Source organism: Scyliorhinus torazame, chromosome 12 (genome assembly GCF_047496885.1).
Source record: "Scyliorhinus torazame isolate Kashiwa2021f chromosome 12, sScyTor2.1, whole genome shotgun sequence".
NCBI classification, from domain to species: domain Eukaryota; kingdom Metazoa; phylum Chordata; class Chondrichthyes; order Carcharhiniformes; family Scyliorhinidae; genus Scyliorhinus; species Scyliorhinus torazame.
In genome coordinates, this window is record NC_092718.1 from 158,227,920 (window position 1) to 158,243,856 (window position 15,937).

Below are 15,937 nucleotides of genomic sequence, written 5' to 3' on the forward strand. Positions count from 1 at the left end.
ACCTTCCTCACCCCCCTTATACATCATCTCCCACCTCACTCACCCCCGTATACATCTCCCACCTCCCTCACCCCCGTATACATCTCCCACCTCCCTCACCCTCCGTATGCATCATCTCCCACCTTCCTCACCCCCTTATACATCATCTCCCACCTCACTCACCCCCGTATACATCACCTCCCACCCTCTCCCACCTCCCTCACCCCCACTTCCAATATACATCTCCCAACCCCTGCCATATACATCATCTCCCACCTCCCTCAACCCCCATATACATCATCTCCCACCTCCCTCAACCCCCATATACATCATCTCCCACCTCCCTCACATCCCCGTATGCATCATCTCCCACCTCCCTCACCTCCCCCGTATACATCATCTCCCACCTCCCTCACCCCCTATACATCTCCCACCTCCCTCACCCCCATATACATCTCCCACCTCCCTCACACCCCGTATACATCATCTCCCTCACCCCCGTATACATCTCCCACCTCCCACACCCGTCCGTATACATCTCCCACCTCCCTCACCCCCCCGTATACATCATCTCCCATCTCCCTCACCCACAGTATATCATCTCGCACCTCCCTCACCCCCACCATATACATCTCCCACCTCCCTCACCCCACTTCCAATATACATCTCCCAACCCCTGCAATAAACGTCATCTCCCTCAACACCGATATACATCATCTCCCACCTCCCTCACCCCCGTATACATCTCCCACCTCCCTCACCCCCGTATACATCTCCCACCTCCCTCACCCTCCGTATGCATCATCTCCCATCTCCCTCACCCACAGTATATCATCTCGCACCTCCCTCACCCCCACCATATACATCTCCCACCTCCCTCACCCCACTTCCAATATACATCTCCCAACCCCTGCCATAAACATCATCTCCCTCAACACCCATATACATCATCTCCCACCTCCCTCACCCCCGTATACATCTCCCACCTCCCTCACCCCCGTATACATCTCCCACCTCCCTCACCCTCCGTATGCATCATCTCCCACCTTCCTCACCCCCCTTATACATCATCTCCCACCTCCCTCACCCCCGTATACATCTCCCACCTCCCTCACCCTCACCCTCCGTATGCATCATCTCCCACCTTCCTCACCCCCCTTATACATCATCTCCCACCTCACTCACCCCCGTATACATCACCTCCCACCCTCTCCCACCTCCCTCACCCCCACTTCCAATATACATCTCCCAACCTCTGCCATATACATCATCTCCCATCTCCCTCAACCCCCATATATATCATCTCCCACCTCCCTCAACCCCCATATACATCATCTCCCACCTCCCTCAACCCCCATATACATCATCTCCCACCTCCCTCAACCCCCATATACATCATCTCCCACCTCCCTCAACCCCCATATACATCATCTCCCACCTCCTTCACCCCCGTATACATCATCTCCCACCTCCTTCACCCCCGTATACATCATCTCCCACCTCCCTCACCCCCGTATACATCATCTCCCACCTCCCTCACCCCAGTATACTTCATCTGCCACCTCCCTCAACCCCCATATACATCATCTTCCACCTCCCTCAACCCCCATATACATCATCTCCCACCTCCCTCAACCCCCATATACATCATCTCCCACCTCCCTCAACCCCCATATACATAATCTCCCACGTCCTTCACCCCCGTATACTTCATCTGCCACCTCCCTTACCCCCGTATACATCATCTCCCACCTCCCTCACCCCCGTATACATCATCTCCCACCTCACTCACCCCCGTATACATCACCTCCCACCTCCCTCACCCCCACTTCCAATATACATCTCCCAACCCCTGCCATATACATCATCTCCCACCTCCCTCAACCCCCATATACATCATCTCCCACCTCCCTCAACCCCCATATACATCATCTCCCACCTCCCTCACATCCCCGTATGCATCATCTCCCCCCTCCCTCACCTCCCCGTATACATCATCTCCCATCTCCCTCACCCCCTATACATCTCCCACCTCCCTCACCCCCATATACATCTCCCACCTCCCTCACACCCCGTATACATCATCTCCCACCTCCCCCAACCCCCATCTACATCATCTCCCCCCTCCCTCACCCCTGTATACATCATCTCCCACCTCCCTCACCTCCCCCGTATACATCATCTCCCACCTCCCTCACCCCCTATACATCTCCCACCTCCCTCACCCCCATATACATCTTCCACCTCCCTCACACCCCGTATACATCATCTCCCTCACCCCCGTATACATCTCCCACCTCCCACACCCGTCCGTATACATCTCCCACCTCCCTCGCCCCCCCCGTATACATCATCTCCCTCACCCACAGTATATCATCTCGCACCTCCCTCACCCCCACCATATACATCTCCCACCTCCCTCACCCCACTTCCAATATACATCTCCCAACCCCTGCCATAAACATCATCTCCCTCAACTCCCATATACATCATCTCCCACCTCCCTCACCCCCGTATACATCTCCCACCTCCCTCACCCTCCGTATGCATCATCTCCCACCTTCCTCACCCCCCTTATACATCATCTCCCACCTCCCTCACCCCCGTATACATCTCCCACCTCCCTCACCCCCGTATACATCATCTCCCACCACCCTCAACCCCCGTATACATCATCTCCCACCTCCCTCACCTCCGTATACATCATCTCCCACCTCACTCACCCCCGTATACATCACCTCCCACCCTCTCCCACCTCCCTCACCCCCACTTCCAATATACATCTCCCAACCTCTGCCATATACATCATCTCCCATCTCCCTCAACCCCCATATATATCATCTCCCACCTCCCTCAACCCCCATATACATCATCTCCCACCTCCCTCAACCCCCATATACATCATCTCCCACCTCCCTCAACCCCCATATACATCATCTCCCACCTCCCTCAACCCCCATATACATCATCTCCCACCTCCTTCACCCCCGTATACATCATCTCCCACCTCCCTCACCCCCGTATACATCATCTCCCACCTCCCTCACCCCAGTATACTTCATCTGCCACCTCCCTCAACCCCCATATACATCATCTCCCACCTCCCTCAACCCCCATATACATCATCTCCCACCTCCCTCAACCCCCATATACATCATCTCCCACCTCCCTCAACCCCCATATACATCATCTCCCACGTCCTTCACCCCCGTATACTTCATCTGCCACCTCCCTTACCCCCGTATACATCATCTCCCACCTCCCTCACCCCCGTATACATCATCTCCCACCTCCCTCACCCCCGTATACATCATCTCCCACCTCCCTCACCCCCGTATACATCATCTCCCACCTCCCTCACCCTCCATATGCATCATCTCCCACCTTCCTCACCCCCCTTATACATCATCTCCCACCTCACTCACCCCCGTATACATCTCCCACCTCCCTCACCCCCGTATACATCTCCCACCTCCCTCACCCTCCGTAGGCATCATCTCCCACCTTCCTCACCCTCCGTATGCATCATCTCCCACCTTCCTCACCCACTTATACATCATCTCCCACCTCACTCACCCCCGTATACATCACCTCCCACCTCCCTCACCCCCACTTCCAATATACATCTCCCAACCCCTGCCATATACATCATCTCCCACCTCCCTCAACCCCCATATACATCATCTCCCACCTCCCTCAACCCCCATATACATCATCTCCCACCTCCCTCACATCCCCGTATGCATCATCTCCCCCCTCCCTCACCTCACCGTATACATCATCTCCCATCTCCCTCACCCCCTATACATCTCCCACCTCCCTCACCCCCATATACATCTCCCACCTCCCTCACACCCCGTATACATCATCTCCCACCTCCCCCAACCCCCATCTACATCATCTCCCCCCTCCCTCACCCCTGTATACATCATCTCCCACCTCCCTCACCTCCCCCGTATACATCATCTCCCACCTCCCTCACCCCCTATACATCTCCCACCTCCCTCACCCCCATATACATCTTCCACCTCCCTCACACCCCGTATACATCATCTCCCTCACCCCCGTATACATCTCCCACCTCCCACACCCGTCCGTATACATCTCCCACCTCCCTCGCCCCCCCCGTATACATCATCTCCCTCACCCACAGTATATCATCTCGCACCTCCCTCACCCCCACCATATACATCTCCCACCTCCCTCACCCCACTTCCAATATACATCTCCCAACCCCTGCCATAAACATCATCTCCCTCAACTCCCATATACATCATCTCCCACCTCCCTCACCCCCGTATACATCTCCCACCTCCCTCACCCTCCGTATGCATCATCTCCCACCTTCCTCACCCCCCTTATACATCATCTCCCACCTCCCTCACCCCCGTATACATCTCCCACCTCCCTCACCCCCGTATACATCATCTCCCACCACCCTCAACCCCCGTATACATCATCTCCCACCTCCCTCACCTCCGTATACATCATCTCCCACCTCCCTCAACCCCCGTATACATCATCTCCCACCTCCCTCACCTCCGTATACATCATCTCCCACCTCCCTCAACCCCCGTATACATCATCTCCCACCTTACTCACCCCCGTATACATCACCTCCCACCCTCTCCCATCTCCCTCACCCCCACTTCCAATATACATCTCCCAACCCCTGCCATATACATCATCTCCCACCTCCCTCAACCCCCATATACATCATCTCCCACCTCCTTCACCCCCGTATACATCATCTCCCACCTCCCTCACCCCCGTATACATCATCTCCCACCTCCCTCACCCCCGTATGCATCATCTCCCACCTCCCTCAACCCCCGAAGACATCATCTCCCACCTCCCTCACCCCCGTATACATCATCTCCCACCTCCCTCACCTCCGTATACATCATCTCCCACCTCCCTCACCCCCGTATACATCATCACACACCTCCCTCACCTCCGTATACATCATCTCCCACCTCCCTCAACCCCCGTATACATCATCTCCCACCTCCCTCACCCCCGTATACATCATCTCCCACCTCCCTCACCCCCATATACATCATCTCCCACCTCCCTCACCCCCATATACATCATCTCCCACCTCCCTCAACCCCCGTATACTTCATCTCCCACCTCCCTCACCCCCATATACATCATCTCCCACCTCCCTCAACCCCCGTATACTTCATCTCCCACCTCCCTCACCCCCATATACATCATCTCCCACCTCCCTCAACCCCCGTATACTTCATCTCCCACCTCCCTCACCCCCGTATACATCTCCCCCTCCCCTGCATCCAGCCAGACAGCTCCCCCACTTCACCGAGCCTGAATTGCCCCCTGAGCTTTATTGATTGTCCAATGTCAGGAGGATTAGTTTTCTTGGTGTTAAGACAGTGAGCGAAAGGTTATTAATGATCACTCATAAAGCAGACCATGCAGAGTTGAGAGAGTTGACAGGGATGTGTAGTCCCGGGCCGGCCGGGCTGACTCACCATGGCGAAGCCGGACAATAGAGCTGATGTGCGGCTCGACGCTTTGAGTTTGGCCCGGCTGAGGTAGAGTTTCCTCCAGGAGAGAGCCTGCACCGAGTGGTGGTTGGAGGAGACCAGCTCCAGGTAACTGCGCCTCACCCAGTCCCGGTAATCGGCCGCCCCTGCGTCCGGCTCCGAGCACGGGGGAGCGGGGGAACCGGCCAGCGCCGAGCGCTCCGAGCTCATGGCGAGGCTGCAACTGGGACCAGGAGCCGCCGCCGGAGCTCCGAACACCGCGCTCGGGACCGCCCCCTCCCCGCCGGCGCCCCACTGCGGAGCTCCGCGAACAGCGCTCGGGACCGCCTCCCGCGGGCGCGCACCAACAATAGGAATGCGCGCCCCCGCCGCCAGGTGGCGTCAGCCCTTCCCCAGGTCACCGCCGCCGACGCGCATGCTCATGAATACCACCATGGGGCTCCTGCTGTCATGCAACCCTATTCATGGTCAATGCAGGTGTGCAATGGGTAGATACTGATATTCATGGTCAGTACTGGTGTGTACAATGGGAAGACATGGTCAGTGCTGGTGTGTACAATGGGAAGACATGGACAGTGCTGGTGTGTACAATGGGAAGACATGGACAGCACTGGAGTGTACAATGGGAAGACATGGTCAGTGCTGGTGTGTACAATGGGAAGACATGGACAGCACTGGAGTGTACAATGGGAAGACATGGTCAGTGCTGGTGTGTACAATGGGAAGACATGGACAGCACTGGTGTGTACAATGGGAAGACATGGTCAGTACTGGTGTGTACAATGGGAAGACATGGACAGCACTGGAGTGTACAATGGGAAGACATGGACAGCACTGGTGTGTACAATGGGAAGACATGGACAGCGCTGGAGTGTACAATGGGAAGACATGGACAGCACTGGTGTGTACAATGGGAAGACATGGGCAGTACTGGTGTGTACAGTAGGCAGGTACAAATCAGAGGCTGGTTTAGCACAGTGGGCTAAATAGCTTGCTTGCAATGCCAGCAGCCTTGGTTCAATTCCCGTACCAGCCTCCCCGAACAGGTGCCGGAATGTGGCGACTAAGGGCTTTTCACAGTAACTTCATTGAAGCAGACTTGTGACAATAAGCGATTATTATTAGTAGTATTCTGTTCACATTTCCAGAATTTACTACTTTTGGGCAGCACAGTAGCATGGTGGTTAGCACAATTGCTTCACAGCTCCAGGGTCCCAGGTTCGATTCCCGGCTTGGGTCACTGTCTGTGTAGAGTCTGCACATTCTCCCCGTGTCTGCGTGGGTTTCCTCCGGGTGCTCCGGTTTCCTCCCACAGTCCAAAGATGTGCAGGTTAGGTGAATTGGCCATGCTAAAGTTCCCTTTGTGTCTAAAATTGCCCTCAGTGTTGGATGGGGTTACTGGGTTATGGGGATAGGGTGGAGGTGTGGGTTTGGGTAGGGTGCACTTTCCAAGAGCCAGTGCAGACTCGATGGGTCAAATGGCCTCCTTCTGCACTGTAATATTCTCTGAAAATATTAATTGTGGGTACTGGTGTGTGCAATGGGCAGATAACCTCTGCCCATTATACACAGCTGTACCTTAATTTACCTGTTTTATGTGCTATTCCCAAGAGCAATGCATTTACATTAATATAATTATTGTTTGTATTAGAATACAGTACAGCCTCATGATAACATAGTGGCTTTTACCCAGCCAAAGACCACTTCCAAATGAAAGCTGTGTTTCATTCAGTTTGCTACAGCAGGTTGGAAATATCCTTCCTGTTACTCAGAGGGAACAAACCTATCAAGGGAAGAATCACTATTTATCACATCCCCAGCAACTGTTAGCTAATCATAATTTGAAAGGGACTTCTTTTCAGCACTATCGTGACAGAAGATAAAATGTTATTTAGGGAAAGTTCTTAAATATGAAGCCACGTGTTTCCTACATCACACACCACAAATTGACAGTATGATCTGGTTTCTGCTGGGTCTAATGCAGTGTTTGCATTTCGGGGGACCTGGTAAGCACAGATTAGGGACTTCAATATCTGGAGAGACTGGAGAAACTTGTATTGATCTCCAAAGAGCAGACAAGATTAGGGATAAATTCAACAATAATGTAACACAGTGGTTAGCACTGTTGCATCACAGCTCCAGGGTCCCAGGTTCGATTTCTGGTTTGGGTCACTGTCTGTGAAGCGTCTGCATGTTCTCCCTGAGTCTGCGTGTTTCCTCCCACAAGTCCCGAAAGACGTGCTGTTGGGTAATTTGGCCATTCTGAATTCTCCCTCTGTGTACCCGAACAGGTGCCGGAATGTGGCGACTAGTGGCTTTTCACAGTAACTTCATTGCAGTGTTAATGAAACCTACTTGTAACAATAAAGATTATTATTGTAAAGAATCATTAAATTACAATCATTTTGCAGTGCGGAGTTTATTGAAACTGCACTGATGTAGGACATTGCTCACTCCTACATGCCTGGCAGTGGATACTAAATGGTGTTAATCTACCCTCCTAAACTCAGATTTGCTGAGGTCAATTGTAATGCTCCTGCCATTGCCGCACAGAGACCAGCCAAAAGTACACATTGGAGATTGGGGAATACCCAAGATTCATTTCAATGAATTGAATACTTGACAACTTTACAGCCTAGTTATTAGGAGAACGGATTACTTTTCACAGTGTTACATAATACATGATTACAATATTTACAGCAGAGATGCAGGTCATTTAAGGTAACAGGTCTGTATTGATTCACATGCCTTACTTCTTCTCACCCTATCAACTTGCACTCCAATTCATTTCTCCCTCATATGCTTACCTACCTTTCCCTTAAATTCATCTATACCAATCAGCTCAAGTCATTTGTGTGAAGAAAAGTTAAAAATTCTCACCACTCTTTGGGTTAAAGAAGTTTTTCCTGAATTCCTTGCTGGATTTATTCATGACTATCTTCTATTTATGGATCCTAGTTTTGGCAATTTAATCCCCTTCATAATTCTACCTGGATACCTCTTAACCTTCTCTTCACAACAATAACAGCAATTTGCATTCATACAGCACTGTTCCAAGGGGCTTCACAAGTGTGTTATTAAACCACATTCAACACTGAGACATAAGGAGATATTAGGGCAGGCAGATGAATACGAACTTGATCAAATATGTAAGTTTTAGGGAGTGTCCTAAAGATGGACAGTGGGTGGTTGGGGGGGGTAGGCTTAGGAAGGGATCCCCATAGAATATGACCTCAGTAACTGAGTGCTCTTCATCTTTTATGTCTGTCTCCCCTCTGATCCAGATTTTAGGAATATCAAAGTCACAATGAACACCAGAAGATATAAACCTATAACGAGGACTCGGGAAAGATCGAGCAGGCAAAGAAAAAGGATATGATGTGTCCTTCCTTATATGTTGGCAATATCCAGGAAGGTAAACAAGTTGATTGTAATGGAAAATTACACAATAAACCGCACTGGTTGCAGATCTTTAATGTGAAACAAGCAAAATGAATATGAGGAATATACACAGGGGTAGAAAAGGAACATTGACTCCAATAAAAGATAAGGAAGAAAAATGTAAACAGGAGCTTATTTTAATATAGAACTTCAACCAACCAAATATCAAGTGGAAATACCCAAGTGGTTCAGAGATTAGTAAAACATTTGAGTGCTATGTGATCTAAGACATCAAAATAATAAATGCACATCTTGAATTATAGTAAGAAGCACAGGTGCCAAATAGTAAATAGAAGTTAAAAGCAGATTACTGCGGATGCTGGAATCTGAAACCAAAAGAGAAACAGCTGGAAAATCTCAGCAGGTCTGGCAGCATCTGTTGGGAGAGAAAAGAGCTAATGTTTCGAGTCCAGATGACCCTTTGTCAAAGTAAATAGAAGTTGTGGCACTCTTGAGACACAAAGCAATTCTAACATGAGCTGGATTCTGAGTATTAGAACATAGAACATAACAGTGCAGTACAGGCCCTTCGGCCCTCGATGTTGCGCCAACCTGTGAAACCACTCTAAAGCCCATCTACACTATTCCCTTATCGTCCATATGTCTATCCAATGACCATTTGAATGCCCTTAGTGTTTGCGAGTCCACTACTGTTGCAGGCAGGGCGTTCCACGCCCTTACTACTCTCTGAGTAAAGAAACTACCTCTGACATCTGTCCTATATCTATCTCCCCTCAATTTAAAGCTATGTCCCCTCATGCTAGACATCACCATCCGAGGAAAAAGGCTCTCACTGTCCACCCTATCCAATCCTCTGATCATGTTGTATGCCTCAATTAAGTCACCTCTTAAACTTCTTCTCTCTAACGAAAACAGCCTCAAGTCCCTCAGCCTTTCCTCATAAGATCTTCCCTCCATACCAGGCAACATTCTGGTAAATCTCCTCTGCACCCTTTCCAATGCTTCCACATCCTTCCTATAATGCGGCGACCAGAATTGCACGCAATACTCCAAAGGCGGACGTACCAGAGTTTTGTACAGCTGCAACATGACCTCATGGCTCCGAAACTCAATCCCTCTACCAATAAAAGCTAACACACCGTACGCCTTCTTAACAACCCTCTCAACCTGGGTGACAACGTTCAGGGATCTATGTACATGGACACCGAGATCTCCCTGCTCATCCACACTGCCAAGAATCTTACCATTAGCCCAGTACTCTGTCTTCCTGTTATTCCTTCCAAAATGAATCACCTCACACTTTTCTGCATTAAACTCCATTCGCCACCCCTAAGCCCAGCGCTGCAGCTTAGCTATGTCCCTCTGTAACTTGTAACATCCTTCTGCACTGTCCACAACTCCACCGACTTTAGTGTCATCTGCAAATTTACTCACCCATCCTTCTACGCCCTCCTCCAGGTCATTTATAAAAATGACAAACAGAAGTGGCCCCAAAACAGATCCTTGTGGTACACCATTAGTAACTGGACTCCAGTCTGAACATTTCCCATCAACCACCACCCGATGTCTTCTTCCAGCTATCCAATTTCTGATCCAAACTGCTAAATCACCCTGAATCCCATGCCTCCGTATTTTCTGCAGTAGCATACTGTGGGGAACCTTATCAAACGCTTTACTGAAATCCATATACACCACATCAACTGCTTTACCCTCATCCACCTTTGGTCACCTTCTCAAAGAACTCAATAAGGTTTGTGAGGCACAACCTACCCTTCACAAAACCATGTTGACTATCTCTAATCAAATTATTCCTTTCCAGATGATTATACATCCTATCTCTTATAAACCTTTCCAAGATTTTGCCCACAACAGAAGTAAGGCTCACTGGTCTGTAGTTACCGGGGTAGTATCTACTTCCCTTCTTGAACAAGGGGACAACATTTGCTATCCTCCAGTCTTCTGGCACTATTCCTGTAGACAAAGATGACTTAAAGATCAAAGCCAAAGGCTCAGCAATCACCTCCCTAGCTTCCCAGAGAATCCTAGGATAAATCCCATCCGGCCCAGGGGACTTATCTATTTTCACACTTTCCAGAATTGCTAACACTTCCTCCTTATGAAACTCAAGCCCTTCTAGTCTATCATAGATTATCATAGAATTTACAGTGCAGAAGGAGGCCATTCAGCCCATCGGGTCTGCACCGGCTCTTGGAAAGAGCACCCTACCCAAGGTCAACACCTCCACCCTATCCCCATAACCCAGTAACCCCACCCAACACTAAGGGCAATTTTGGACACGAAGGGCAATTTATCATGGCCAATCCACCTAACCTGCACATCTGTGGACTGTGGGAGAAAACCGGAACACCCAGAGGAAACCCACGCACACACGGGGAGGATATGCAGACTCCGCACAGACAGTGGCCCAAGCTGGAATCGAACCTGGGACCCTGGAGCTGTGAAGCAATTGTGCTATCCACAATGCTACCGTGGTGCCATGCACCAGTGCAGTCTATTACACATTGGTGGGTCCTTATCAACAATTATTCTGTTTAACCTGGAAACTCAAATTCACAACCGAGCAGAGTCCTTGACAGAGGACAGAGCCTTCTCCAAGCTCTCACTGGGAACAGATACTGAAGCCCAGAAACCAGTGATGAAAAGGATGATCATTGAGGAAGCTGCAAAACACCTATGGAGTACTGACTGACCTTCCATGAAGATCTTCCACAATAATAATAATCTTTAATAGTGTCACAAGTAGGCTTACATTAACACTGCAATGAAGTTACTGTGAAAATCCCCTAGTCGCCACACTACGGCGCCTGTTCGGGTACCCTCACTCTTGTGTGGGAAAAAAAACTGGGTACATGTGTATTCATGAAGGAAGTTTGTGAATAAACTATGCTAAATAAACTGGCTCTAGATTCTTTCTTTACTTAATGAATGAACAGTGAATTACAGCTTTTCTTTTTAAAATTCCAATTAAGGGGGAATTTAGTGTGCCAAACCACCTATCCTGCACATCTTTTGGGTTGTGGTGGTGAGACCCACACAGACACGGGAAGAATGTGCAAACTCCACGCAGTCAGTGACCAGGGGCCGAGTTTGAACCCGGGACCTTGGCGGCGTGAGGCAGCAGTGCTAACCACTGCATCACCGTGCCACCCGAAGAACAGTGAATTATAACACGTTGCACTAAACCCCATGCTATAGTGTTGAGATTGAAGCAGTGGAGAATCACGGTAATATTTATATATCAGAATCCTGTTAAAAACGGGGGCCTCGGTTGCCAACTGGAGAGCAAACAAGAGCCCCAGGTTGCCTCCTTTTGGGAAGGCCCTCCACACCTTGTTCCACTCTGGCACTTGACAGGACAACAGAGGGCCTTCTCCCAGGATCAAGGACCCCAGAGGCAGAATTTCCACCTGCCGAGAGCTACCAGCCAATGACAGCCCACTGACAAAATAATTTACCACTGACCAAAACACATGAGGGTTGAGTCAAAAGATTATGGATTTTGGATCAATGCCAGGTCTTGAGTGCATTATTTAGACTCATGCTTTGGTGCAATGTTTGGTGCAGTGCTGAGAGAGTGCTGCATTATTAGAGGGGCATGGCTTCCTTTGGGATGAGACGATAATTCATCTGCCTATTCTTGTGGGTGTAAAGGATTTTGCAGCACTTTTTCATAAGAAAGTCTGCCTGGTGACTTGATCGGCATTGATCCCTCAACCCACATCACGAAAGCAGATCATCCAGTCATTTATTTCATTGAAGTTTGTGAAATCTTGCTGTGCACATAATGTCTGTTACAGTTGCCTATGGACCAGCAGCAACAATTCCATTTGAAAATAAGTTAATTGGTTTTGAATAAATTTGAGGTTGTGATAGGTGTTACATGAATGTGAGCTCATTTATTTCTTTGCAGGGAAGCCAGGCTGACTTCACACACTTGACAAACAATGCGTTTGGCACTGTAAATCCAACTTGGGAGTACATGTCTGACCATAAGACATAGGAGCAGAATTAGGCTACTCGGCCCATCGAGTCTGCTCCTCCATTCAATCATGGCTGATATTTTTCTCATCCCCATTCTCCTGCCATCTCTCCATACCCCCTGATCCCGTTATTAATCAAGAACCTATCTATCTCTGTCTTGAAGACACTCAGTGATTTGGCCTTCACAGGCTTCTGCGGCAAAGAGTTCCACAGATTCACCATCCTCTGGCTGAAGAAATTCCTCCCCATCTCTGTTTTAAAGGATCGTCCTTTTAGTCTGAGATTGTGTCCTCTGGCTCTAGTTTTTCCTACAAGTGGGAACATCCTCTCCACGTCCACTCTATCCAGGCCTCGCAGTATCCTGTAAGTTTCAATAAAGTGCCCTCTCATCCTTCTAAACTCCTGACCCCTGACCTGAGACAGTCACTCCTAGGTACCTAATTGTTTATTGGCCCTGTTGCTCTATTTATTTATCTCGGTGAACCACAAGCCTTTCCCTTATATTGATCAAATGACCACACAACCAGTTAGTTAGTTCAAAAGCTGGTTTATTTACATACACAAGAGTTATCTCAACAAGCAAACACAATATCTACTACGAGTTAAACTACACCTATTAGCTATAATAACCTATGCTTAACTTCAGGGCGACCGGCACTGTGCAAATGGATAAAGGCCTTTATCTGGATTTCACTTGGCTGGCTCAAAGAAAGTGGCTCTGTCTCTGCTGGGCTCATCCGTCAGGTAGCGATCGTTGGTCTTGAACTTAACTGGCTGTTCCTGCTGCAATTGGGTGGCACAGGCCGGATCCATGAGAGACAGAACACATGACTGTGCTCGCTTTCATCCCTCTGGGATTTTGCGCTCTTAACCTTGGACCCAATAGTTCGACAGGGCTCTGATCACTCTCTTCGATTTCGGCCAATAAAGGGGCGAGTGCCTTGGTAGCTGGGTGGGTCCTTAGCGGTTATTGACCTTGGCAGTTGTGCTTTCTGAGTAAGGGAAGTGGCGCCGATCAGTCTGTGGCTGTACCGGTTGCTTGATTGGAGTCCTATTGTCCTGGGAAAATAGGCCATTGAAATGTAAACAAGTGGGGGTTTCGGTCAGGTCTGGTTACCTGTGTTTTAGATACATATAGGCTGTGTATCTGTCTGAGTCCTGGGTTGGCCATAATTCCCATGGTCCTTTGCAGGTGTCCATCTTAGATGGCTACATCCCTACCCAACTTGCAAAACTCTTGCTGAAACCTCTAATGAATCACGTGACCACTAGATGGCTGGTCTCACCAATGCTTTACATAGTTGTCATTATTACTGCTTCCGACTTATATTCTGTGGATCTAATTACAGTACACGCCCCAGCACATCGTGCAGCTTTGCAACTACAGTTGTGGTGCAACTACACCACAATTGGTGTACAATGTGAATATTTCTTATTTCACTTTCAATCTTTGAATAAACTGCAAAGAATGTTGATGATGGAACAATGTAGATAGCACAGAAATGTTGCTTTAAGTGCCTTTGTGAACTGTTGGATTTTTAAATGCAAAACAGATTTATTGGGACCTCTTCTCTCCAGATAGCCCTCGGAGAAATGTTTTGAAACACGTTCTTCCGAATTTCTACCTCCCCCACGTCTTGTCTTAGATTGGGCAGTGGCTGTTTCATTGAGGCGATGCTATTTAGATTTTGCTTAAGAGAGCTTCAGCTAACATAATTCTTTCTTTTTAAATATTTTTATTGAGAACATTTTCCATTATAACACAGTAAAACCACAACACATAAATACAACTCCAAACTTAACCACCCTCCCACCTCCAATCCCCCAAAAACAAACAAAACCTAACCAGAACCTCACCCTCTCCCCCCCAACATCTGATGGTGACCAACTCACTGAAGTAGGAAATTAAAGGCCGCCATCCCGCGTAGAACCCTTCTACCGACCCCCTCATGAAGTACCTGACACGTTCCCCCCATCAAAAAGCAGACCCAGCTCCCTCTTCCATTTCCTTTTTACCTCCTCAACGGAGCTTGCTCCATCAACAGGATCCAGCCACAAATATCCAATATATTCCCCTCCCCCCAACTCAGCCAGCGAAAGGACCCTATTCAACAGAGAGGGTGACGGTGCCAAGGGAAAGGAAAGAATCTCTTTGCGCAAAATGTCGCAGACATGAACAGACCTAAATAATTTAGTCTTAACCAACTACTCCTCAAACCTCCCCTTGATAAACATGTCCCCAAACCTCTCAAGCCCCTCCCTCCCCCATGACCCAAATGACGAGTCCAAACCCGCCGGTACAAAGAGATGATTTCTGCAGATTGGGGCTAACATTGACATGGCGCCCAGCTTAAAATGTTGCCTGAACTGTCTCCAAATCCTCAGAGTGGCTACCACTGCTGGGCTTAAAGTAAATCTTGCGGGGGTAAACAAACTCACAGCAGTAACCAAGGCCCTCAAACTAGTACCTCTACAAGCGGTCGCTTCCATCCACCCCATATGGAACCTGGATCATTAAACCACCCCCACCTCCCCATTCTCGTACTTTTTCAATGTTCGCAGTCCAATAATAAAATAACAAATTAGGCAGCGCTAAGCCCCTCGACTGCCTCTCCCTCTGCAGAAATACCCTACGAATCTGTGGGATCTTACCACAGGAAGATATCATTTTATTGATCTGAACAAAGAAAGACTTGGGAAGAAAAATGGTGAGACACTGAAACAAAACTAAAAACCTCGGGAGGGCATTCATTTTTATCAACTAGACCCCATCCACCAAAGACAGAGGGAGGTTATCCCACTTCTTTAAGTCAGACTCAAACCCATTCACTAAGCCAGCAAAATTGAGTCTATTAAGTGAGGCCGAGTCGTGGGCCACCTAGATTCTCAGATAACGAAAGCTCGACCTGGTCAAGCGAAAAGGCAACGTCCCCAAGTCGGCTCCCGTCCCCGGGGAATTCACCAGAAAATATTTGCTTTTATCTAGATTCACCCCACACCCGTGAAGGAACCAAAACTCCTAAGTAGCTTCATTATCTCCTCTA

At 49.0% G+C, this 15,937-nt stretch overlaps 1 protein-coding gene across 2 annotated transcripts in view; it reads right to left on the reverse strand.

The window, feature by feature from the left end:
• Positions 1-5,790, reverse strand: part of orai2 (ORAI calcium release-activated calcium modulator 2) — a 95,028-nt gene extending 89,238 nt beyond the window's left edge. Inside the window, exon 1 of one of the 2 annotated variants that reach the window (XM_072469250.1) lies at positions 5,475-5,790. In XM_072469250.1, coding sequence (XP_072325351.1) covers positions 5,475-5,699 — 225 coding nt within the window. In that variant the 5' untranslated portion in view covers positions 5,700-5,790. The remainder of the gene's footprint in view (positions 1-5,474) is intronic. The other variant, XM_072469249.1, reaches the window with a different exon arrangement.
• Between the last annotated feature and the right edge of the window lie 10,147 nt (positions 5,791-15,937).